The sequence below is a fragment of the Chanodichthys erythropterus genome, chromosome 1 (assembly GCF_024489055.1).
Source record: "Chanodichthys erythropterus isolate Z2021 chromosome 1, ASM2448905v1, whole genome shotgun sequence".
Lineage (NCBI taxonomy): Eukaryota > Metazoa > Chordata > Actinopteri > Cypriniformes > Xenocyprididae > Chanodichthys > Chanodichthys erythropterus.
This window is the reverse complement of record NC_090221.1, coordinates 2,393,717-2,421,265: the sequence shown is the minus strand read 5'-3', so window position 1 is coordinate 2,421,265 and position 27,549 is coordinate 2,393,717. Positions and strand designations below refer to the sequence as shown.

General features: G+C 35.6%; 1 protein-coding gene across 1 annotated transcript in view; it reads right to left on the bottom strand.

The window, feature by feature from the left end:
• atp10b (ATPase phospholipid transporting 10B) overlaps positions 1-25,112 on the bottom strand; it is a 46,457-nt gene extending 21,345 nt beyond the window's left edge. The window contains exons 1-8 of the mRNA XM_067364095.1: positions 24,703-25,112; positions 12,977-13,181; positions 10,493-10,578; positions 8,314-8,420; positions 3,263-3,394; positions 2,718-2,845; positions 412-664; positions 25-236 (exon numbers count right to left, since the gene is read on the bottom strand). Of these exons, the coding sequence (XP_067220196.1) occupies positions 25-236; positions 412-664; positions 2,718-2,845; positions 3,263-3,394; positions 8,314-8,420; positions 10,493-10,578; positions 12,977-13,181; positions 24,703-25,112 (1,533 nt within the window). The remainder of the gene's footprint in view (positions 1-24; positions 237-411; positions 665-2,717; positions 2,846-3,262; positions 3,395-8,313; positions 8,421-10,492; positions 10,579-12,976; positions 13,182-24,702) is intronic.
• Between the last annotated feature and the right edge of the window lie 2,437 nt (positions 25,113-27,549).

Genomic DNA, 27,549 nt, shown 5'->3' with positions numbered 1-27,549 from the left:
GCGTCTTCTGATCTATGATCTCACCAGAGGACTGCTGAAGGCCATGTCACTTTGGGCTCCCGCCGCCACTTTTGATCTGCGTCGATTGGCAGCTGTGACTTGAGTGTTGGCATGATTTCTGTCTCCCGTGTGGCAGTCCTGTATTTCTTCCAGAGGGAAGAGAGGAGGAAGCTTTGTCTGTTGGAAGATAGTGACCTCCTCCTCATTTGCTCCATTGACAACCGCCAAGCGAGCAGCTGAGGAATGCCAAAAATAAAACCTGTCCTTATTATACTGTAAGATAATTATAATAATCAACAGAACAAAACATACAAATAGTAATTAAAAACAGCAAAATGGTCATAAAAAACTAAATCAAACTAGAAAAGATAAATATTGTGGAACAATTTAAAATACAGTATCTAAACACACCGTTCTCATCGTGACAGTATTCAGTCCCCATGATGGTGCAGCGCCTGAATACCATCTTGTTTTCTGTAAGCGTCCCTGTCTTATCTGAGAAGACGTACTGGATTTGTCCCAAGTCCTCTGGGATGTTCAGAGCACGACACTGGACCCGACTGTCCAGCTCCTCATCGTAAAGCTCCACGTCCTGAGTGATGAAGTAGATCTGCCCCATCTTCACCAGCTCAATCGACACATACAATGACACAGGAATCATCACCTAGAGAGAAAGTCCTGGACAAATGAGTGTCAGGAGCGAGATAAACACCTGCAATCTCAATCTGTGAATGGGGTGTAATATAAAGCTTAATAAAAATTGTATTAACAGAAAGAAAATGCTTAACCTTCACGAAACACTGTACTGATTGTCAAACTCAAAAGGTGAAACTAAATGTTATATCAGGTATTTTATTTTATATGAGGTTGACAAGATAATTAACAAAATTTGGTACATCTAAATATAGTTTAAAATCATAAATGTACATATAAATGAAAATAAATTGAAGCAATGAACATCAAATAAATATCAGAACCTATTTAAATAAATACCTGGTCTAAATTAAGCTGTCCACATATTTTCATGAATTAAAAGAAAAATATTTTTTTTTGCACCAATATATCTGCAAAATGTTGCAGAAATGGTCTAAATGATGTTATTTGGATGTCAAAATTTTAAGTAATGTTAAAAGTTTGTAATGGGGAAAAACATGCGGTATGGATTTGCACAAAATATGGAACATAGTGTTTTGGTAATTAAAATTAGTTGATAATTAAAAATTAAGCTTTACAATGACTATCAAAGTCAAAATTATGACATTGTTGTATGTTTTTTTGTTTTGTTTTTTGGGACAGACCAAAATCACCATTTTAGGCTGAACGGTGAAAAAGACATTTGATGCATTTAAAATGTATGAAACACTCTTAAAAATAAAGGTTCCAAATGGAGTTTTCACAATGATTCCATAAAGAACCATTTATGGTTCCTAAAAGAACCTTTCAGTGATCAGATCTTAAACGGGTCATGAAATGCATTGTTTTATAATGTTTCCTGGGGTGCACTTATAATTGTAGTATGCTTTTTACATCAAAAAATAACATCATAATGTCATAATATAGAAATAAAAGGCATTTTTTCTACCCTGATTTTAGCCTCTGATTTGAACGCTCTGTTTTAAGGGGCGTGTCTGCTGTGAGATTCAGTGTAAACGCCCACTGCTGTGATTGGCTGCCATTTTTGCATATTAAATAGTTAAGTATTACTCTCTTGAAAACTTTTAGAACGTTTTTACTATTACAGCTCTCAAGGTTAAATAATTGTGTAAAGTGTTGCATTACATTTAGATCTATGGAATTATATTTAGATCGTGGCATGAAAGGTTGCAGTGATGAACATGTAGCCGATCACAGACATGTTGCTGAGATCGTGAAAGCAGTGATTTCGTCAATTTCTGCACACTAACGAATGCTTTCATCATAACTAACAGTGGAAACACGATGTAACTAAGAGATTCGAGTCCAGAACTCAGTCACTGATAAACTCTGTTTGATTGACAGCTCCAGTGACTGTAAAGGGAGCGTTCTTTGATCGTTTTCTATATATAATTTAATCACTGTTTAAATAACAGATTATTTTCATCCTACTAAGAGAAACAAGGTGAAGTTGAGCGTTTAGTCACTGGATTGATTTACTGACACACAGACAAAGATCATGTGACTGTACATGAATCATTAATATCAGATCAGGCATTAGAATGAACACAGTTACTGACATGTTGTTGTTGCATTACTGTCGAGTTCATATCGTAAAAGTCTGTTTGCACCAAAATACGATTGATTTACCAAAGAATCCACAGTGAAATGAACCGAACACAAATAAATTGAAAAATAAAACTAAGACTTTCACATTGTTGAAAATAAATAACCATATTCCTCGCATTAGGATCCTTTGAAAGGTAATGTTATTTTAGTCCTGTATCGCTCTTCTCTCCTCCTCATCTCACTGACACACCAGTGGGCGGGGCTAATGATGCAATGATGAAGTAGGCGTGGATTTCTTCTGTGGAGGCGGAGTTTCACCTATCTGGTGTCAATAAAAGCTTTTATTGGACTAACAAGGAAGTTTTCAGTTCTGAAACTTACAGGATATTCTTATAGTATGATGAGCTCTTATGTATCAAAAGCTCAAAGAAAAGTAAAGAACCTTTTAAGATGTTAGTGTACCCTATTTCACTAAATGTTCCTAACATATGCAGTGTAAGTGACAGATTGTGTACCTGTAGTAAGATGATCATTGTGAAGAACATGTAAAATCCTGCTAACACTGAAGGGGTGTAATTTCCATTACTGTCAGGGACGATGTATGAGGGCATAGTGGTAAAAGTTTCCAACCAGATAGAATGGCCTGAGAGACAGAGACATTTACATTCATTAATGACATTGCTTCTGACAGTACTGTATTTCAATAAAGATATTCCAATAAAGCATCATTGAACCACAGAGAAAGAGAGCGAGAGTAATTATTGCTTTCATAAGAGTCCGGTGTGTGAGAGAGCTATTCTGGGCATCTGTAGTGTCCTTTTTTGGCTCATGCCTTACAGAAGGAAAAGGGTTGAGTGAGGTCGTAAAAGCACTTTACTCTTTATCTCTGTAGACCGCAGTGAGATCAGCCGCATGCTGAAGCGGCTCACACTGAACACAGCCTCGTTTTTCGGCGTTTAGAATCAAAGTGTCGTTTCGGAGCTTGTATGTTGAAGTAATGTGTTTTCTGCAGCGTGTAGTGTGCGTTTGAAATATCGAGGGGATGTTCCCCGTACCGTACCCAGGGCTCCGATGAGACACATGAAAAATAGAAGAACCACACAGAAGAGAACATCCGTATTCATCTTCCTCTCGATCTTGCTGCGTTTGTACCTGGGCCCGCTGTTGTTTAACATGGATTTGGTCTCCTGTCCTGCAATGAATAAATTATGATGTAAAAACAACAACATTTGTAAAAAAGCAACACCCATTTACAAGCCATACCATGTGTATAAATTATCAAGAGAGGCATAGTGGGCTATAGAAAATGCCATTTTCAGTAAGTACACTGCGACAGAATGTCGCCATTATAATCAACTAAACTGATGCACGTGTTTGCATTATAGACGGCTTCATTGATTATAATGGGAGAATGTGTTCTAGTTTGTTGCGTCACTGCCAGTGTAAATGGGATGTTAAAGACTTAAAAGAGTCTGGCAGTATAGCATGGCTTTATTGCACTATTAGATGTCACAGTATATTAGGCTTTATCATTATGAATGATGATGAATGGAAATGTACAACGTGATTTATAAAAACAAAACAGCTTACAGATAGGAAACTAAAGAAAAGGATGTGGAAGTAATTCAAGGTCTGGGTTGTTTTTGAAGGAAGTCTCTTCTGCTCACCAAAGCTGCATTTATTTGATTAAAAACACAGTAAAAACTGTAAAATTGTGAAATATTATTATTAATTAAAATAGCTGTTTTCTATGTGAATATATAGTAAAGTGGAATTTATTCCTTTGATCAAAGCTGTGAACAAAATAATAAAGTGTGATAATACTATTATATTTTAAAATAAAAAATGAGTATTAAATAAAAATACAATTATTTTATAATACACTTAAAATACAATGCTATTATTTACATTTTTATTTTTATTTATTTTTTATTTTTATTTTATACATGAATTTTCAACTTTTCCAAACCTAAAATCAGCAAGCTTTTATTTTGGGATATTTTTAAAATTTTAATAAAATGAAAACTAAAAGACTTTCAAATCACATGAGCCAATATTTTATTCACAATAGAACATAGATAACATAAATGTTTACAGGGAGAAATTTTACAATTTTACGCACAAAATGAGCTCATTTCAAATTTGATGCCTACTACTGGTCTCAAAATAGTTGGGACGGGGCAACAAATGGCTGGAAAAGCAAGAAATTTTGAAAAGATTCAATGGGAGAACATCTTAGTTAACTGATATCAGGTCTGTCACATGGTTAGCTATAAAAGGATATCTTAGATAAAGTAAAGATGTGCCATCTGTGCCATCCGTGCCATCTGCAGATGCCAACTAATCCACTGTCGGTAAACACAATCCGCCGTGCTATCTGCCGATGCCAACTAAACCACTGTCGGTAAACACAATCCGCCGTGCCATCTGCAGATGCCAATTAATCCACTGTCGGTAAACACAATCCGCCGTGCCATCTGCAGATGCCAACTAAACCACTGTCGGTAAACACAATCCGCCGTGCCATCTGCAGATGCCAACTAATCCACTGTCGGTAAACACAATCCGCCGTGCCATCTGCAGATGCCAACTAATCCACTGTCGGTAAACACAATCCGCCGTGCCATCTGCAGATGCCAACTAAACCACTGTCGGTAAACACAATCCGCCGTGCCATCTGCAGATGCCAACTAATCCACTGTCGGTAAACACAATCCACCGTGCCATCTGCAGATGCCAACAAATCCACTGTCGGTAAACACAATCCGCCGCGCCATCTGCAGATGCCAACTAATCCACTGTCGGTAAACACAATCCGCCGTGCCATCTGCAGATGCCAACTAATCCACTGTCGGTAAACACAATCCGCCGCGCCATCTGCAGATGCCAACTAATCCACTGTCGGTAAACACAATCCGCCGTGCCATCTGCAGATGCCAACTAAACCACTGTCGGTAAACACAATCCGCTGTGCTATCTGCCGATGCCAACTAAACCACTGTCGGTAAACACAATCCGCCGTGCTATCTGCCGATGCCAACTAAACCACTGTCGGTAAACACAATCCGCCGTGCCATATGCAGATGCCAACTAAACCACTGTCGATAAACACAATCCGCCCTGCCATCTGCAGATGCCAACTAAACCACTGTCGGTAAACACAATCCGCCGCGCCATCTGCAGATGCCAACTAATCCACTGTCGGTAAACACAATCCGCCGTGCCATCTGCAGATGCCAACTAAACCACTGTCGGTAAACACAATCCGCCGTGCCATCTGCAGATGCCAACTAAACCACTGTCGGTAAACACAATCCGCCGTGTCATCTGCAGATGCCAACTAAACCACTGTCGGTAAACACAATCCGCCGCGCCATCTGCAGATGCCAACTAATCCACTGTCGGTAAACACAATCCGCCGTGCTATCTGCCGATGCCAACTAAACCACTGTCGGTAAACACAATCCGCCGTGCCATATGCAGATGCCAACTAATCCACTGTCGGTAAACACAATCCGCCGTGCCATATGCAGATGCCAACTAAACCACTGTCGGTAAACACAATCCGCCGTGTCATCTGCAGATGCCAACTAAACCACTGTCGGTAAACACAATCCGCCGTGCTATCTGCCGATGCCAACTAAACCACTGTCGGTAAACACAATCCGCCGTGCCATATGCAGATGCCAACTAATCCACTGTCGGTAAACACAATCCGCCGTGCCATATGCAGATGCCAACTAATCCACTGTCGGTAAACACAATCCGCCGTGCCATCTGCAGATGCCAACTAAACCACTGTCGGTAAACACAATCCGCCGTGTCATCTGCAGATGCCAACTAAACCACTGTCGGTAAACACAATCCGCTGTGCCATCTGCAGATGCCAACTAATCCACTGTCGGTAAACACAATCCGCCGTGCCATCTGCAGATGCCAACTAAACCACTGTCGGTAAACACAATCCGCCGTGTCATCTGCAGATGCCAACTAAACCACTGTCGGTAAACACAATCCGCCGCGCCATCTGCAGATGCCAACTAATCCACTGTCGGTAAACACAATCCGCCGTGCTATCTGCCGATGCCAACTAAACCACTGTCGGTAAACACAATCCGCCGTGCCATATGCAGATGCCAACTAATCCACTGTCGGTAAACACAATCCGCCGTGCCATCTGCAGATGCCAACTAAACCACTGTCGGTAAACACAATCCGCCGTGTCATCTGCAGATGCCAACTAAACCACTGTCGGTAAACACAATCCGCCGTGTCATCTGCAGATGCCAACTAAACCACTGTCGGTAAACACAATCCGCCGTACCATCTGCAGATGCCAACTAAACCACTGTCGGTAAACACAATCCGCCGTGCCATCTGCAGATGCCAACTAAACCACTGTCGATAAACACAATCCGCCGTGCCATCTGCAGATGCCAACTAAACCACTGTCGGTAAACACAATCCGCCGTACCATCTGCAGATGCCAACTAAACCACTGTCGGTAAACACAATCCGCCGTGCCATCTGCAGATGCCAACTAAACCACTGTCGGTAAACACAATCCGCCGTGCCATCTGCAGATGCCAACTAAACCACTGTCGGTAAACACAATCCGCCGTACCATCTGCAGATGCCAACTAAACCACTGTCAGTAAACACAATCCGCCGTGCCATCTGCAGATGCCAACTAAACCACTGTCGATAAACACAATCCGCCGTGCCATCTGCAGATGCCAACTAAACTACTGTCGGTAAACACAATCCGCCGTGCCATCTGCAGATGCCAACTAAACCACTGTCGGTAAACACAATCCACCGTGCCATCTGCAGATGCCAACTAAACCACTATCGGTAAACACAATCCACCGTGCCATCTGCAGATGCCAACTAAACCACTGTCGGTAAAAACAATCCGCCGTGCCATCTGCAGATGCCAACTAAACCACTGTCGGTAAACACAATCCGCCGTGCCATCTGCAGATGCCAACTTAACCACTGTCGGTAAACACAATCCGCCGTGCCATCTGCAGATGCCAACTAAACCACTGTCTGTAAACACAATCCGCCGTGCCATCTGCAGATGCCAACTAAACCACTATCGGTAAAAACACAATCCGCCGTGCCATCTGCAGATGCCAACTAAAGCTCTATCATGCAAAAAGGAAGCCATATGTGAACATGGTCCAGAAGCGCTGTTGTGTCCTGTGGGCCAAGCCTCATTTAAAATGGACTGTTTCAAACTGGAAAAGTGATCAGATGAGTCCAAATATGACATTTTCTTGATGGAAATCACGGACGCCGTGTCCTCCGGGCTAAAGAGGAGGGAGACCTTCTAGCATGTTTTCAGCGTTCAGTTCAAAAGCCAGCATCTCTGATGGTATAGAGGTGCAAAAGTGCATACAGTATGGGCAGATTGCATGTTTTGGAAGGCAACATGAATGCTGAGAGGTTTTAGAACAACATTAAACGAAATATACATCAAAGATGACCACAAACTCTTCAGCAGCTGGAAACCTATATCAGGCAAGAATGGGACCAAATTCAACTCCATGGTAAACATGCTCCCGTCCCAACTATTTTGAGACCTGTAGCAGGCATCAAGTTTGAAATGAGCTCATTTTGTGCTTAAAATTGTAAAATTTCTCAGTTTAAACATTTGTTATGTTATCTATGTTCTATTGTGAATAAAATATTGGCTCATGTGATTTGAAAGTCTTTTAGCTTTCATTTTATTCAAATTTAAAACACATCCCAATTTTTCCAGAATTCAGGTTGAATTAAATTAAGTGTTAAATGTTCAAATACTTAAATTAAATGAATTATGTTCAATTATTCACTTAATATGCTAGGCAATTTATTAATTACCAGTTAATCAAGTGTCAGAAATTACTTTTAATTGACTTTATTATGCACTAATGTATTTTATGTACTCATTATATAGTAAGCTATGCATATTTTAAGCTAATATCATTCGATTTTACTTTACATTACTTTATTAAAAACAATAAATATGCCTCTCCACAAAATAATTGTGTATGTGGCCAAGTATATCCCATGTGAACACACAGTACTGTGGAGGGTAGTGTGAAATGTGATGATGAAATGTACCTGCGTACACCACTATTCCAGCTGTGTCATCAGTATTTCTCACTGTGCACCCGCGCAGCAGAAGACTATCGATGCCGAAGCCCGTTCTCCTCTTATCAGGCCTCTCCCTGTGACATCAAACACAGCATCTTCCTTATTCACCCAGACTAATTACCTCAACGTGTGCCACGTGAGTAATGGGGCCGTCTTTGAATGGAAGAGCAGGATAAGAGCTTTATAATGCTTGGGAACATCAGAATCATCTCTCAGCGTGATAACCCAGTTAATATGGCTGCAACGGGACCAGAAAAGGCCCAAGTCTGTTTGTCAGCCTACTTTACGCTCTGGCTGTGGGGGAAACTTTGCAACGGTAGTTTAACCCTCTGATGTTGGTGTACATCCACGACCTTTGACCCTAACCCATTTTTGTAGATGAATGTCCTCTTTATATGTTCTAATTATTATTTATAACAATATGAATTCAACATGGCAGATGACATGGCAAGTGCTGATGCATCAACCTCTGAAATATACTGCAGTGGACTACTGGTGAATCATAATTATGAGATTACAAAGTCAAAATTATGACATACTAAATAATCAAAATTATGAGATAAAGTCAAAATTATGACAAAGTTATAATTATGAGATTAAAAAGGCAAAATTATTAAGTAAAAAGTCGAAATTATTACATACTAAGTCATACTTATAAGACTGTCAAATCATATTTATGAGATTAAAAAGTCAAAATTATGACATACTAAATCATAACTGATATCACAAAATAAAAATTATGACACAAAATCATATCTATGTGATTATAGTCATAATTATGAGATAAAAAGTCAAAATTATTACATATTAATAATTTTAACATTTTATGTCATAATTATGATATAGCTGAAATGATGACATACTAAATCATAATTATGAGATTAAAAAGTCAAAATTATGACAAAATTGAAATTATGAGATAATGTTAAAATTATGACATACTAAGTCATAACTGAGATTACAAAAGAGAAATTATGACATACAAAATATGAGATAAAGTCAAAATTATTACATACTATCATAATTTTATGTCAATCAAAATTATGAGATTAAAAAGGCAAAATTATGAAAAGATTGCAATTGAGATAAAGTCACAATTATGGCATACTAAGTCATAATTATGAGATTACAAAATAAAAATTATGACATACAAAATCATATTTATGAGATTAGTCATAATTTTGATAAAAAGTCAAAATTATTACATACTAAATTATGATTGTAACATTTTATGTCAATTATGACATAAAAAGTTGAAATTATGACATACAAAGTCATAATTCTCAATTTTTATGTCATATTTATGACATGAATCTAAATTATAAGATAAAGTTGAAATTATGATATGAGTAATAATTAGATTTAAAAAAAATAATTATGACATACTAAGACATACTTTGAACATTTTGTCATAATTGTGAGAAAAAAGGTGAAATTATGAGAAAATTGAAATTATGACAAAATCATAATTATGACATTATAAAGTTGAAATTATGACAAAGTTAATAATTATGAAATAGTCATAATTATGAGATTAAAAAGCCAAAATGATGACATACTGTCATTTTTTTCCTTTTTGTCATATTATGAGATCAAAAGTTGAAATTATGACAGAAAGTTGAAATTATTATTACTATGTCATAATTTTTACATTTTATGTAATAATTATGACACAAAAACTTGAATTTATGATATAAAGTTGAAATCATGACATACTTAGTCATAACTATGATTATAAAGTCGACTTTAAGATAAAAAGCCAAAAATTATGACAACTTTTTGTGTCATAATTTTGACTTTACATCCCATAATTATGATTTGATAATCCTTTATGTCATAATTATGATGTACAAAAGCATTTTTTCCCCTCACGTAGCAGAAATGGGGTTAGTGGACAGATGTGCACCTCTCACAAGAAAACTAGTAATGGTGATGTGTTTTTAATTTTAAAAAGAGAGACATGAACATGTTTTCCCCTGTGACGCATCAGAGGGTTGAAGCAGTTTTCCTCATTAGGAAATGACAAAAGTGAAGGCCAAACAAACACTGCTCATTGGTGTGGATCTGACAAAAGAGGCAGTCACGATGGAGTCGTGATGTAGTTAATCGTGCATGAAATTGAGTGAAATTGATTTCAGATACTCACACATAACCTTTGAACAGGTTGAGGTTGTTGTTGGGGTTTTCACACACTACAGTACTGTCAAATGCTTGAGGTTGAAATGGTTCACCCTGAAACACAAGAGAGAGGTCATGCATGACTTCCTCCTTCTATATCCTCATTTTTTTAAATTATATTGTCATTTGAACTGACTAACGAGGGCTGTCCAACAAGTCCTACTGTCTGACAGAGAAAGCACACGTGGCAAACTGAGCAGTCGTGATGAACGCATGACCAAAATAAACATCAACAGGTCACACCTGAACATGTTCAGTGACAGAGAGCGGTGTGTGTCACTCGGCTATGGCAGGTATGTGCGTGTTTGGGAGTTGTTAGTTATCTTTTACACAATCACACTCTTTATTTTACTGCTCTCAGTGACATCTGGCTGACTCATAATGAAGAGTGATGGTTTATAAACCTTGTGACCTGCAGACATGTGTAACGAAACTTCAGAAGCTGTCCAAAACTGAAGTATGAAGACATAAAAGGACTGTGATTTAAAAAAATACAATTTTACTGTATTACAAAAAAAAAAAAAATACTATATATTTTTTGCAATATATAATTAATAAATTATAAATAAATATTAATGTAATATAAAATTTTTACTGTATTACAAAAAAGAATAATATATAATATATTTTTTTCACATTACAGTAGTTTTTTGCATTGTGAGATTAGTTTTATGACAATAATTAAATAAATAAATAAATAATAAATAAATATTAGTACAATATAATTTTTTTACTGTATTACAAAAAAGAATAATATATATTTTTTCACATTACAGTAATGAGATTAGTTTGAATTGTGGCATTATCAATTAAGCACAATTAAGGATATTAGATTCACATTAATGTAATATAGTATTACAGAAAATAAAAACTTTTTTCACATTACAGTAGTTTTTTTTTACATTTGCATTGACAATTATTATTAAATAAAATAAATAAATAAATATTAATGTAATATAAAATTTTTACTGTATTACAAAAAATAATAATATATAATATATTTTTTTCACATTACAGTAGTTTTTTTTGCATTGTGAGATTAGTTTTATGACAATAATTAATTAAATAAATAAATAATAAATAAATATTAGTGCAATATAATTTTTTTACTGTATTACAAAAAAGAATAATATATATTATATTTTTTCACATTACAGTAATGAGATTAGTTTGCATTGTGACATTATCAATTAAGCACAATTAAGGATATTAGATTCACATTAATGTAATGTAGTATTACAGAAAATAATAATATAACATTTTTTCACATTACAGTAGATTTTTTTGCATTTGCATTGACAATTATTATTAAATAAAATAAATAAATATTAATGCAATATAATTTTTTACTGTATTACAAAAAAAGAATAATATATAATATATTTTTTCACATTACAGTAGATTTTTTTGCATTTGCATTGAGAATTATTATTAAATAAAATAAATAATAATGTAATATAAAAATTTTACTGTATTACAAAAAAGAATAATATATAATATATTTTTTGCATTGTGAGATTATTTTTATAACAATTATTATTAAATAAATAAATAAAAATGATATACAATATACTGTTTAAATGTTTGGGGTCAGTAAGATTTTATTTTAATTTTTAGAAATGAATACTTTTATTTAGAAAGGATGCATTAAATTGATCAAAAATGACAATAAAGACATTTATAATGTTAAAAAAGATTTTTATTTTAAATAAATGCTGTTCTTTTGAACTTTCTGTGAATACTGAAAAAAAAGCATTATGGTTTCCACAAAAAAAAAAAAAAATGTTTTATTAACATTATTTTAACATCTGGAAGAATTAATTTAGCTAATTTATCAGTTTCTGTTAATATTTTATAGTTATAGTTTATATATTATAGTAATATTCCACTTGATTTAATACTTTATCAATGACATTTATGAATATTTGAGCGTTTCCACCTGGTATTAAGATGCGTTTTGGTCGATCGGATCACAAATAGACGAGGGAAACACATTCCCGTTTACTCCTGGTGTTTTAATCCGTCTCTTTTGTCCACTTTTGTCTGATTTCTGGATCTATGGGTGGGTAAATGTATGGGTTTTTCAGATCTTTTGATCTGGATGAAATAAGCTCATGCAATTAACATATGAAACACACAGAGAGCACGTTTTTCATCTTCATCTTGGAACGTTTTTCATCTTCAAACCAAACTTGGATCTTCAGCCGTCAAAGTTTAAATCCCGTCTGGCTAGAGCGCTTCCCATAATGTTTACATGTTAGTCAGTAGATGGAGACTTCCACTACACTTTACACTACAAAAGTGGACAAGCTCGATACGTTTTACACCCCGTTTACACTTGTATGTAGCGATCGACCAATACCAGGTGTAAACAGGGCCTAAGTGTCCTAACGGGCTCACTGCAGCTGTACGCTTTAGATTCTCCCACAGGTATTTTATGATAGCCACTTACCAGAGTAGAAAAGCCTGGCACCACCCTCCTCTGTTTGAGGTTGGTCTCTCCATCCAGATTGGCTGTTTCCATATGGCACACTCCATTAGGGTCGGACGTGTGCAGGAGCAGGATGTCAGCTGGGATGATCTGGTTAGAGAGCACTCTCACAAAATCCCCCACCCGAACATCCTTCCACCTCCTCTCCACGAAGCACATCTGTTTCCTGTGAGGAGACGAGAGTTAATACCTCACACGGACTCTTCAGATGCTTTGTGGGGTTTCATATCAATGCACAGACACACTCGGACACTATTAATATGGGTATGAATACACGGATGCAGACTGTATAGTGCATGTATGAAAAATTTATGATGAGATGGGAAGCAATACAGGACATATTTATTGCTAATTTGAGCATATCTATGTGTACAGGCATTTTTTTGTTTTGTTTGACTAAGCTCATCCTGAATCAATGAATGAGTTGCATCTTCTAGTAAGTGTCAGTGTCAGCCGTCATCAAAGGGCACACGGGTCACGCTGTGAATGTCAGGTATGCTGTTGTACACGCACAGCCGGGTTGGGTGGCTCTTTAGTGTCTGAAACATCACGGTCACACCTCACACTCAGCAGAGGAGCATCTTAAACATATCTCCAGCTCACGTCTTCTCTTCGGTCAGGTTACATGGATAACACATTTAATGTTTTTCAAGCAAAAAAGTACGGGTGAATTTCACCACTACAAAATAAATAAATAAATAAATAAAATAAATCTGCAGTTCATATTCTCCCACCCACCTCCCAAAAAAGAAAGTATATACTGTATAATACTTTGTGTTAACTTTTAATTACAGTTAAGCTAAGGACATTAGATTCACATTATTAATGCAATGTAGTATCTTTACTGTATTGCAGGTAATAATAATAATATATGTTTTTACATTAGGGTAATATGAGATTTTTTGCATTGTTTATTTATTTTTTATTTTTAGAACAATTAATCACAATTAAGGACATGAGATTCACATTAATGTAAGGTAACATTTTTACTTTATTACAAAAAAGAATTTTTATATATATATATATTTTAATAATTTTCACATTAAAAGTAATATGAGATTATTTTATATTGTGACAGTTTTTATAACAAACACATATAAGGACATTACTATTAATGTAAAATGGTATTTTTTTTACTGTATTACAAAAAATAATGATTTTAAATATCTTTTTTCACATTTTTTGCATTGTGAAATTATTTTTTATAACAAATAAGACAAACAATTAAGGACATTGGATTCATATTCATGTAATATAAAATTTTTACTGTATTACAAAAACACACACACATATATATATATATATATATATATATATATATATATATATATATATATATATATATATATATATATATATATATATATATATATATATATATATATATATTTCACATTAAAGTAATATGAGACAATTGTTTTTATAAAAATTAAGCACAATTAAGGACATTACCATTAATGTAAGATAGTGTTTTTACTGTATTACAAAAGTAAAATAAAATATTTTCTCACATTACATTAATATGAGTTTCTTTGCATTGTGAGATTATTTTGGATTGTAACATTGTCAATTAAGTACAATTAAGTATATTAGATTCACATTAATGCAATATATTTTTACTGTATTGCAAATAATATTTTTTCACATATGCAATTTTTTTTATTATATCATATATATATATATATATATATATATATATATATATATATATATATATATATATATATATATCAAGAGCAATAAAGCAACATTACCATTAATGCAATGTATTTGTACTGTATTAAACATTATAGTAATATGATTTTTTGTTTTGCATTGTGAGATTATTTTTATAACAATTAAGCCCAAATAAGGATATAAGATTCACATTAATGCAATATAGTATTTTTTTACTGCATTACATAAAATAATTATTATAATTTTTGCATTACAATAATGAGCAAGAGTGGGGGAAATTATACTTATTTGTCTTGGAAAATAACGGCACAAATAATTTTCTTAAGAAAAATTCTTTTTTGTTGTTGTTTTGAATTTGTGGTACTTGCTGCTGTCAAATTATGGATAAACGTACAGTCCATTCCCACTGCCAGGAAAAAATTGTCCTCAAAACAACCCCTTTTCCTTCATGCAAACCTGAATCCATTTCAATTACACCACAAAGTGAAGAAAATGAATTAATTATGTTTTTACTAATAAAATGGCTGACAAAAGAATATTAGTTAGGCAGGACTGCTGCTGTTTTGTGCCATGCAAGCATTTCTCTGAATGAAGTGGCTGATGTCTGTTTGAGATAGTGGCGTGAGATAAATCTTGCGAGGAGCGCTCCAGAAGAACTCACTGTTTGCAGTCTGTGATTAGTGAGACGTCTATTTCTGGCATTTAACTGTCAGTCAAAATGTGTGAGTGTGAAGAAATGATGATGTGTGGGACAAACACCTGCTCTTGAATACTCTATCTTTGAACGAGAGACAACACCTTATACCATTTCACAGCATTCCACCGCACGCTGAATTTTAACTCATTTTGTGACGTTCACACGCCGTCTGTAAAGTGAAAAACTACAGTGGCTGAAGATAAAATATGATCATGCTTGGCTGGCAATTCCATCATAATCATTATCATTTCATCATAATCAATCATAATCACCGGTTACTCTCTATCAGAAAGTCCTCATTCTATCATCTGAGATGCGTTTTGAAGTGTCTCTGATGTTAACTATGAACGAGTAGGTGCAACCAGCATTTCAAAGCATGCTTTTTCAATCTAATCAACCAATATATCTGCATTCCTCTCAGTTAAATGGCAGGGGAGAGACCAAAGTTTCTTAGTTTCACATGACAGGCATCAGACCAAAGAAATGAGCAAGGTTGCATACAACACGGTAGGTCATGTTTGCTCTAGCAGAAGCGTAACAACCCATACGTTATGTGGGAAAGGTGCATGCATGAACATTTGTACAAGATCAGCGTGACTCATCAGGACGGGAGGCATTACTTACACTGAATCCTACTCACATTTTTGTGATACAAAGGCATGTCAAATGTCAAAGCTCATGCATGCTAATTAAAGTCAGCCAGCCTGGCAACTGTTTGTTAAAGTTTGCCATTGTTTGCCGCAGATGTATTTCTTAATGAAAGTTTGGGGGCAGTATGTTCTATCACAAGGAAAGCGATCTATAAATAACTACCTGCCTCACTCCTGACAATTCCTCCTGCATCCCTCCTCCACACCAACTGCCCCTCTCTTCTCCACATATGTCCAGGAGCCTGATTATAAACTGCAAGCCCAAACCTGCCTTTTGTAGACATTAGAGGTGTTTGGTAAAGCATGCATCACTATTATTGTTGGGAGCAAGAGCCCCTGAAGTTTTCAGCCAAATGGATTTTGAAATGAACTTCCAAAAGACAAAAAGTACTTATTTTTAAATACAAAATTAATGGCGCCCCTAACTCAGCGTTTTTTTTTTTGTTTTGTTGTTGAATTTCACCGTTTTGAAACCATAATATTTTAATTTAGTGATTTGTGCAGAACCAAGGAGATTTTCAGTGATGATACTTTTTGTGCACCAAAAATAACAAAAAAATGACTTTATCTAGTGATGGGCGATTTCAAAACACTGCTTCATCAAGGTTTACGAATCTTTTGTTTCGAATCAGTGATTCAGAGCGTGTATCAAACTGACAAAGTCACATGAACCATTGAAACACTTATGACGTAACGAAGCCTGGTTTACTGAAATCATGTGACTTTCACACTCTGAACCACTGATTCGAAACAAGCTTCGAAGATCATGAAGCAGTGTTTTGAAATCACCCATCACTAGATACAGAGGAAGATCCATTTAGATCTGTTCTTATGGATAGATCCGTTTAGATCCACTCTGATGGACAACAACAACAACAACAACAACAAAAAACTCCCTGAAACTTCCTAGCTCTTCCATTTTTACTGTTATTTTTATTGCTTATGTTCTATTTTTATTCTTCTTCTTTATGTAAAGCACTTTGAATTACCATTGTGTATGAGATGTACAAATAAAATTGCCTTGCCTATATATTGTGGAATAAAGTCACTATTTTGTTATTTTTGGTGCACACATATATATATAAACAATCTTTGATGTTAGATGCCAATAATCGCGATTAATCAATTTTACAGCCCTACTGAGTAATATTAATTATATATTATGAAAATAAACGTTTACACTTTGTGTAAGATGTCCTTGTTACAGTATAATTATACATTTAAGTACTGAGTAATAGGGCTATAAAATCGATTAATCGCGATTAATCGCAATTAATCACATACCAACAAAGGTTTGTGTTTATATAATATGTGTGTGTGTGTGTGTGTGTGTGTGTGTGTGTGTGTGTGTGTACATATATAAACACAAACTTTTATGTTAGATGTGATTAATCGCGATTAATCGATTTGATTTTACAGCATACTGAGTAATATTAATTAACTGCATGCATCAGTTCAGTCAGCCAAGTTCAAATTTCCTTAGTGCATTATAGAAATTTATATTATTGTAGGATTCGACTCCAGCCCTTGTATACTACAAAATTACATCACTAGACTATCATGCCAGAAATATCCCTATTGACCCCTCAAAAAATATTATTCATTAAAAATTAGATTATTGCTCATACCTACTTAGTATTAAGGATTTGAACAAACCACTCTAAGTACGCCTATTACACTTTATTGAGTAACCCATCCCATATCTAGCAACGCCCAAGCAACTACCCAGAACATCTTAGCAACACCCTAGTGACCATCCACAACACCCTAGCATCACGGTGGTCAGTTTTGCATGTATAAGCACGACTCGAATTTTCTTCAGAAAGTTCAAAAATCCTGTTTACTAAACGAACATGAGGACTAGCTGCTTATTTTCTTAAATATTCAACAGCAGTAAAAATTCACAGCAGGAGAGAATTAAACAGCCAAGACGGAATAAGCATCACTTTGTCTGCCCTGAGCTGTTTTAATGAAAGTGCACGACTATGTGTGTGAACAATATTATAAAACTCTCTCCCTTTGGGGCAGAATAGGAACTAATCAATCATAACCGCTGGAGGAAAGCACCATGGTTCATTCAGTTCGAATATGGGAGGGAAACGTGCACATTACAAGCATTAGTAACACTGTACAGTGTAAAACCGTGTGAAGTATTAGATTAGCGTAATGATTTTGTTGCTTTCAGACAGACGGTTCCCTTGTGGAGCCAGTGGAACGAGGGATTGTCTGACTGCTGGGAACCGTTTGAAATTGAATTGTTTACTTATGGGTATGAAACTCCAGCATGATAAAACAATGTCATAAAGGGAAAGCAGCCCTTGCCAAGAAGCTGAATGAAATCATCACTACTGGTTGTCGTGCATCATGGTGCCTAAGCACCATTCTCTTGAAATCACATGGAAAACTAAACAATGCATTTCACTTACAGAATGTGGCATATTTAAACAATATCACATTATTGTGTGTATAATATTGCTTTTATATCAATACAATTCAATAAACAAGAACTTAATATTGAGCTACTTCCATTTAAGACACTATATTGCCAGTTATTTTGACTGTTTTTCTCCAGCTAACGAAAACACTTCAGAGCAAAGCCACAGCAGAATCAACTGTAGTACCGGTACTTCATTCCTGAATTAAATAGCAAATGAAAGAGTTGAGTAAATGATTCAATGACTCACTCGTATGAATCAGAGTTTTTGAATAGGTTATATTATTGATTCAATGACTCACTCGTATGAATCAGAGTTTTTGAATAGGTTATATTATTGATTCAATGTCTCACTCATATTAATCTGAGTTTTCGAATCAGTTAAATAAATGATTCAATGACTCACTCATAAAGACTTGTCGCCACCTACTGGCATAATGTTAAAAGTTACTGAAAATCATGAAAATGCAAACTGGTGTTTGTTATAATATTAGTTTAATTATCATAATCATAAACAGATTTGTTTTACGGTTTACTACACTTGTTATTCTTCTAGTTATTTAGTGGGTTTGGGTATGGGTTGTTTTAACCCAGTGGTTGGGTTAAAAATAACCCAAGTTGGATTAAAAGTGGACAAACCCAGTGTTTGGGTTGTTTTAACCCAGTGGTTGGGTTAAAAACAACCCAAGTTGGGTTGAAAACGGACAAACCAAGCGATTGGGTTAAATGTTTGCCCAACATGCTGGGTTGTTTTATTTAACTCAACTAATGTTTAAACATTACTGTATTGTTTGCTTAAAATGAACCCAAAGCATGTTGGAAATTAACATTTATTAATATGTTTAATAAATTAACCTTTATTAATAAGTTTAATGATTTATATTGCTAAATTGAATTAAACTGCTTATTAATAAATGTTCACCTTTTGATTGTTATTGTTGCCTCTAGTAATTATGTCTTATTTTTCATTTCCAACATATTTTGGCTTCATTTTAAGCCAGACATTTAAACAATAGTTGGGTTAAATAACAACCCTGTGTTTGTCCATTTTCAACCCAACTTGGGTTGTTTTTAACCCAGCACTTTTTAGTGTGTACTTATAGCTAATGATGGGAGAAACAAAGCTTTTCGAAACACAGAATTAATTAAACCAATCGCTTCGCAGAATGACTCACTGTTTCAAAGCACTCAAAACACCAGATGCTGACGCCCTGCTGGTCAAAACAGTGTAAATACTATGAAAACTCAACCCAGACATGCGTACATCTTTTACAAACCAATTATTACAAACGTTTTCTTGAAAGTATAATCTATTGAATATAATCTACAAAATCATTAAATATCTTTAAATATGAAGTGTCTGTACAAAATTAGTTCTTTTATTCATTTGTCGGTCTTGTTTTGTGTTTTATAGAGGGCTTAGCTAATCAGGCCAATAAGAGACAATTAATTTCTACTCTTGCTTTGTTTTTTCTTATACAAAAACACCATTAAAAATGAGCGCTCCAAAGTACAAAGCTTCACAAAGCAGTGTTTCGAAAGCACCCATCTCTACCTATAGCGACTAATGAATCCGAAGGAAAATAGCTTACTTTCACGTTTAAAAATAAGGTGAAAAATTCCAAATTCTGAACCAGAAGAAACTGCTATGCAGGCATTCTCTGTCCCTCATGTAGCATTTAATACAATCATGCCAACTAAATGCTACACTGGTTGATCTGATCACAGATAGAGTTGCAGGAATGAGGTCTCATCTCTAACTGAATGGTGCTGTGCTAACAACCTTGTGCTGAAACGAACTTACATCATCAAAAAAACTCACCAAAGGCTCTTCTTCCCACGACAGCTCAAAAAGTTTTGAGGTATCAAAGACCGAAAGGCTTCAGCTCTATAGAGCAGCGATAGAAAGCATATTAACTTTTTCAATCTCACTGTGGTATGGAAACTCTACAGATCAGCAGAGGAAGTTGGAATACGGTATTGTGCTCCCTGCCTCAAAAAGTATTGACTACGATCTCAAAGTAAGGCCTGAAAATTCAGGAATCTACACACAATAATACCTTCCACAACATCACCTACTGTAAAAGACTGTCCAAAATCCTAATTCCTCCACTTACACTGTAAAAAGTGGTAACTTACACTTTAAAAATGCTGGGTAAAAACAACCCAAGTTGGGTTTAAAATGGACAAACTCAGCAATTGGTCTAAAATCAGACACATAATTACTAGAGGCAACAATAATAAAGTGAACATTTATTAACAAGCAATTTATTAAATGTTTATTGTTTAATTATTATTCATTAAACTTATTAATAAATGTTAATTTCCAACATATTCTGGGTTTTAAGCGAGAAATACAGTCATTTTTAAACAATAGTTGAGTTAAATAAAACTACCCAGCAGGTTGGGCAAACATTTAACCCAACCACTGGGTCAAAACAACCCAATCGCTAAAATGTATTCTCTTGAAATCACATGGAAGACTAAACAATGCATTTCACTTACAAAATGTGGCATATTTAAGCAATATCACATTATTGTGTGTATAATATTGCTTTTATATAATTACAATTCAATAAACAAGAACTTAATATTGAGCTACTTCCATTTAAGACACTATATCGCCAGTTATTTTGACTGCTTTTCTCCAGCTAACGAAAACACTTCAGAGCAAAGCCACAGCAGAATCAACTGTAGTACCGGTACTTCATTCCTGAATTAAATAGCAAATGAAAGAGTTGAGTAAATGATTCAATGACTCACTCGTATGAAGTCTGGGTTTGTCCATTTTCAACCCAACTTGGGTTGTTTTTAACCCAGCATTTTAGATAAACTAGCTCGTTTGGTATAAATAATGCATTTAGGTTGATTCAGTTATGTTAAATAATATTTTGACTTGAACAAAAGCATTTAATTCAGATTCTACCATTTTAGGTTACTATTTGTTTTTCCAGTGTACGAATCTGGATGCATTTTATGTATCTGCATCTGTATAATTACAACTTATATTTAAACAAAAGTAAGCCACATCTGCTGTAATGCCGCAACATTATATTTTGATACAAGATTTGAAAGCAAACAATCTTCTTTGAAATAACATGCACTGATGTAATATAAGACCAGAAACAAGTTAATAAATTAATATTTTGTCTGTTACATCTCTGAATATAATATAACCCAGCTGTCCAAAACTGAGAGATGGTCAAAACAACAGCAAAGCACATATTGTGAATAATAAAAATGGCAAAAGAGGTAGTTTTTCCAACACTCCCTTTGGGCATGGCAGGCACGTCAGGACAGTTTTCGACTGACCCGAGCCAGTTCCTGCCCCGGTGCTGCTGGGACACCTGGGCTCTCCCTTATGGAAACACTTTGGGAATCACAAAATGGAGCAGCGGCTTAGCTCAAAATAAAATGAAAGAGACTAAGTAACCATGGCAATAAGTGATGGATTTGGAATCTCTTTTGGAAGTAAGAATATATCTCAGGGTGTACCTGTGACTGCTGTGAAATCTCTCTCTCTCTCTCTCTCTAACCCCTAGTCTCTCAGTCCTTCCACCTCTCAAGTGTGGTAAATTACTCATTTTTTCCCACCAGCTATTCAGTCATTTTAAAATAGATCTAAACGATGCCTCTCTGTCTACCCCTCTGATGCAACACAATGTTGAGGATCTCGTCAAAATGCACACAATGCGTTGGATGCAAGACATTGTGCAGCTCTTCAAAAGAAGGAAAAAAAAAATCTCCCACACAAATTTTATTTCTAGGTCAAAAATTCCCATGGGGTTTCGAAACACAGATGAAGTGAAACACAAATTCAAGCGAGCCTGCACCACGACAGCTCACAGAAAGATGGGGGGGAAGAGAGCGAGGGATGCAGAGAGGCAAGAAAGAGTGCAGAGAGACATTTGATGGAGTCACTGTATATAGACCCCGGCAACTTCAATTTATTTATTTTTATATATTTTATGAGAAACTATACACATTTTCCTAACAATGGATGCACAAAGCGTTCTGTAAGGATTTAAGGGCTGTTTCATCCATCTCCACTACAGTATTTATTAATAATGCTCAAAATACTCAATTGTTTTGAGTAGGACAAACTTAAATTGAACAAATTAGTTGAGTTAAATTAACTGTTATGAGTATTTCACAGCAATACATATTTCAAGTAAACTGAAATGTTTTATTGTTTTGAGTTGTATGAACTCATTTCTTTTAATTTAGACGAACTTAAGTGGGATTTCTATTTCCCAGCATGTTTTGCCCATGGCACTCAAAAGGGAGATTAAATGCTCAAATTAAGTCTTATATAATGTTTTTTTCTGTGCAAGATTAATGGTAAGGGAGATTTAGTAGTGATTAATGTTTTGTTATGCTAATTTAGAAGAGTTTCTGTTAATGTGGGTTTTTGGAGAGTTACCATCATGGTGACAAGCGGTGCATGCGGCTGGGTTTGAGAGCAGGTAAGTTACACGTTTTAAGTTGCTGTACCCATTCAGTATGTGTTATACCATGCTATTGTTAACATGTTAGCAAATTAGTAGTTGGCATTTTCCTTATTAGGGTTTAAAGTGAAGTAAACAACTCATTTGATTTGGATGAACTCAAAATATTATAATGTTAATTGCCATGTTAAGTGTATGAGTTAGCTAACTCAGTACTTTAAGTCAGGAGCAATTAACATGCATGAGTACTATAAACTCAAAACTTGATAGTTATGCATACTTAAAAGTGGAAACATCATAACTCAAAAAAATTGATGTAACTGATTACCTAAATTTTTTTGAGATAGCCCAACTTATTCGGGTTTACAGTGCATATAAATACTAATACTAAATCCTAAACAGCCACATTTTTAAGGCCTATAGTGAAAAGATGATTAACTTATTAAAATGTGTTTTGCAATTGACCCTTCGCAAAGCAGAGTAACGTTTCGTATGAAACAGCTTTTTTTTCTGTCATTTTTAAAAGAAATTCCAATAAATATCGTTTTGTGGCTCTTTAATGTGTCATGACAGATCGCTGTAGCGCCTCAGTTCAAGCGGAACATAAACCGATCATCTCTTCCTATTTATAGCATGAAATAAACATGAATGAACACCAGAAGGAATGTTGTTTCAACCGCGGAAAGACGTCAATATAAACCATTTTTCAAGTCTAAGTCTACCAATCATTAATCTCCTACTGACTCTTCTGTCCGGTTGGTTTTTTAGACAAAATGGCGGATACGGCATTATGATCCCCTGTCAATCAAATTTGAATTCTGTTTGTTATTTTTTTAAGAGATCATGATATACTGGTACAGTATACAGATGTGCGTTCAGTTTCTGACGTCTGCTGACAACAGGACAAAGAGTGAAGGAATGCTCGGCTTGTATGATCGTTTTTTATATGGATAATGTTTTCAAAACACTTACTCACGTGCAATAGTGAGTGGGCGTTGATACCATTTCCTATGCAATGACGTTAGCCAATCATAACAGTGGCCGTTTACTGACAAGCCTTAAAGGGGCAGCGCCTTAAAAAAGGATCATTACAGACATAGGGTCAGAATGAGGGATGAAAATAACCCTTTTTCCTCAAATATATATATATATAATATAATATAATTATATATATATATATAAACTATATATATATTTATATTGTGTGTTTGTGTGAGTGCAAAAACAATTAATATCATTACAAGTGAACTTCAAAGAACATTAAAATGATAAAAGAAAATCCATGTCATGACCCCTTTAATGTAATTGTTGAATGGGTTGTGTAAATGAACCCTTCAAACATTGTATTAGCATTTAAAATTAATTTTTAGCACCTTTAACGTGGCATGAATACCACATTTTATGTTATTTCAAAGCATAAAATTGTTTTAAAATTTAAAATTGCTGTTTTTCAGAATTGATCCAATGGTGGAAAGTGCATTATACATGGATAATTGTTTCAAATAATTCATTTTAGTTAAACAAAACAAAGCATGGCATTTATTTAATAAATTAATTAATTTTATTAACTACATTTTGTCAATAAAAGTTTAAATATAAGCAGCTTTACTATAATTATAGCAGAAATAGGCCTGAAACGAATGGGCTTTGAATATTATGTTGTACAACAGAACCACTAAGCATAACTAACATGTTCAACCCTATACTTTCATATTAATATTAATATCACTCAATTATTTTCACTTTACAGTTATCACACCAAAGATGTGTGAGCCATTTACCTGCTGAATATGAAGCAAGGCATATTGTTGAGCTGCTGGTCACTCTGATACCTCCGGAAATCCTCCCAGCCATCCTTGACAGCGGTCAGTGCCAGGATGACACAAATGGGAATAAGAGCCACCTCCGGCTGGAACGCATTGACCACTGGGACGAAATTCAAGATGGCCAGGCCCACAAAATAAATGTTGGCCATACGGTGGAACTGCTCAAATAAGTTCATGGGGATGAAAGACCAAAGTCTGTATTTGTTGGTTTTGATCACGTTGCCCTCATACTGGCGGTTCGGCTTGTCACGTTTCTTCAGATCTTCAAAGGGCAGGTTGGAGACCACCGTCCTGACGGGTCTGTCCCGGTCCCTGTGCCTCGCCCAGCCCTGCCGTAGAAGGGTCAGAGGGTTTGTCCAGGTCATGATGTCTCAGCCCAGCATGACACTTAGATCTGGAGCTTTAATATGAATCCTGCAGTGACTCACATCACCTGTACGAGTGAGACTGAAAGAGAAGTGCGGTGAAAAAGAAAGAGAGAGAGTGAAAGAAAATGTGGGCTGAGACTACACCTGTTAAACTCCCCTGACCGCTCTCTGTGGGAACAAACACCTGTCTGAGGTGAAGGTATGCTGTCAGAGCACCGCATGCCACAGATACAGCGGCAGAATCAAAGCTGGAAATGAAGATTCAAAGACACAACGGCACCCCAGTGACCCAATTACATTAATCAAAGCTCTGAGCAGGATATACTCAAGCTCAAAGCAGTCATCCGCATAAATAATGGTGTATGTTCACCGCAGTCACAGTGCTCACATTACCGGTCAAAAGCTGGGACATTTTGTTAATTAAGTTAAAAAATAATAAATAAAACGTTCTGTTCTGAAGATTTATGCTTAAATGCTTGAAATTAGATTTCTACAGTACACTCTCAGAAAAAAAGGTACAAAAGCTGTCACTGGGGTGGTATCTTTTTAAATGATACACCTTTTTTAACCCCTGAAGGTTGCAAATGAATGCCTTAAAGGTTGCTAATGCCTATAATAGTACATAAAGTGTACATTTTAGTACCTTTTAAAGTTCCCCTGAAATCAAAATTTCAGTTTTTCAGCTTTTAGTATGAATATAAAGTTATGAAAAAGCTAGTGTGTTCCAAAACAATGACAAAATTCACATTTACGAGATATAAGCATTCAAAACTTATGCTACAATGGAAAACATCTGTCCAATCAAATGCTCTCTAGAATCTGAAGTCCTGCCCCCTTCTACACTATTAAAGGGTTAGTTCACCCAAAAATGAAAATAATGTCATTAATTACTCACCCTCATGTCGTTCCACACCCGTAAGACCTTCGTTCATCCTCAGAACACAAATTAAGATATTTTTGATGAAATCCGATGGCTCCGTGAGGCCTGCATAGCCAGCAAGGACATTTCCTCTCTCAAGATCCATTAATGTACTAAAAACATATTTAAATCAGTTCATGTGAGTACAGTGGTTCAATATTAATATTTTAAAGCCACGAGAATATGTTTGGTGTGCCAAAAAAACAAAATAACGACTTATATAGTGATGGCCGATTTCAAAACACTGCTTCAGGAAGATTCGGAGTGTTATGAATCTTTTGTGTCGAATCATGATTCGGCGTGTCAAACCGCCAAACTGCTGAAATCATGTGACTCTGGCACTCCGAACCGCTGATTCAATATGCTGATTCATATAACTCCGAAGCTTCCTGAAGCAGTGTTTTGAAATCGGCCATCACTATTTAAGTCATTATTTTGTTTTTGTTGGCGCACCAAAAATATTCTCGTCCAATCCAATCTGGTACCAATCCAGTGTGATATCTTTGTTTCTTTTGATACAAAAAGGTACGGACAAAGTCCATTTAAAGCAGAACTAAGCAAGATTCGCGAAGCTCCCCCTACAGTTTCCTTCAGTGAATGACACTGTCATAAGCGCAGCTCTGGACTACAACGACTACAACGCTCGCCAGCGCAGTAGTTTTGCAAATACAGTACAAGAAAGAGGAGGTGGGTAATTTGCAAATACAGTACACTCGATGGAGGTGGGTAATTTTCGAAATTGTCTTATAAAGACATAATATATACATTGTTTTTGAATTACCGTAAAGCATTTTGTCACTCTCGCGTGAACGTGAACATGAGGCGAGATTGTTTCGGGTCGGTGCAGCTCAACTTGCAAGTGCTGTTTTCTGGCGTAGACGTGCCAGAGGGGGTTAATGCTCGCCTCAAACACACCACTACAAGTCAATTAACCATCGTAAGGACTTAGAAAACTATTTATGAAGGTAAAAAAAGTTACTTCGTTCTGCTTTAAGAGAAGTCATTTCACTCGGCGGCCATCTTTGAAACGCCTCTCGGGCATTCAAGTGCAGCTTCTATCTCTTTGAATGAGGAAACATCAAATTCTCCAAAGCTGTTTGCCAAGCTTTCGATTAAATTTCATATTTGAAATCACCAATGAATTTTGACAACAACCGGCTCATAATTGTTTTTTCAAACGCTCGAATCATGACAAAAAAACGGTATTTTTCAGGCTGGATCAAGGTAATGCGCATGCGCAGACCTAAATGCGCGTCTCTTGTGCCTCATTTCTGAGGCGCGCGTCTGACTGTTTCTATAGAAACCAGTGCTTCTAACGGCTGCTGCAGTGACGCGATGACTTTACCAGTCGGCGATTGGCTCTTATTTTGAAGGCTGGACTTATTCCGCCATATTGCGCGTTACACTTTCACCCATTCAAAACAATACGAGTGACGCGTCTTGTGTTATTCTAGTCTTTGGTATGGATTTCTTTTCAAAATCAAAATCAATCATTTTTAATAATTATTTGATGAA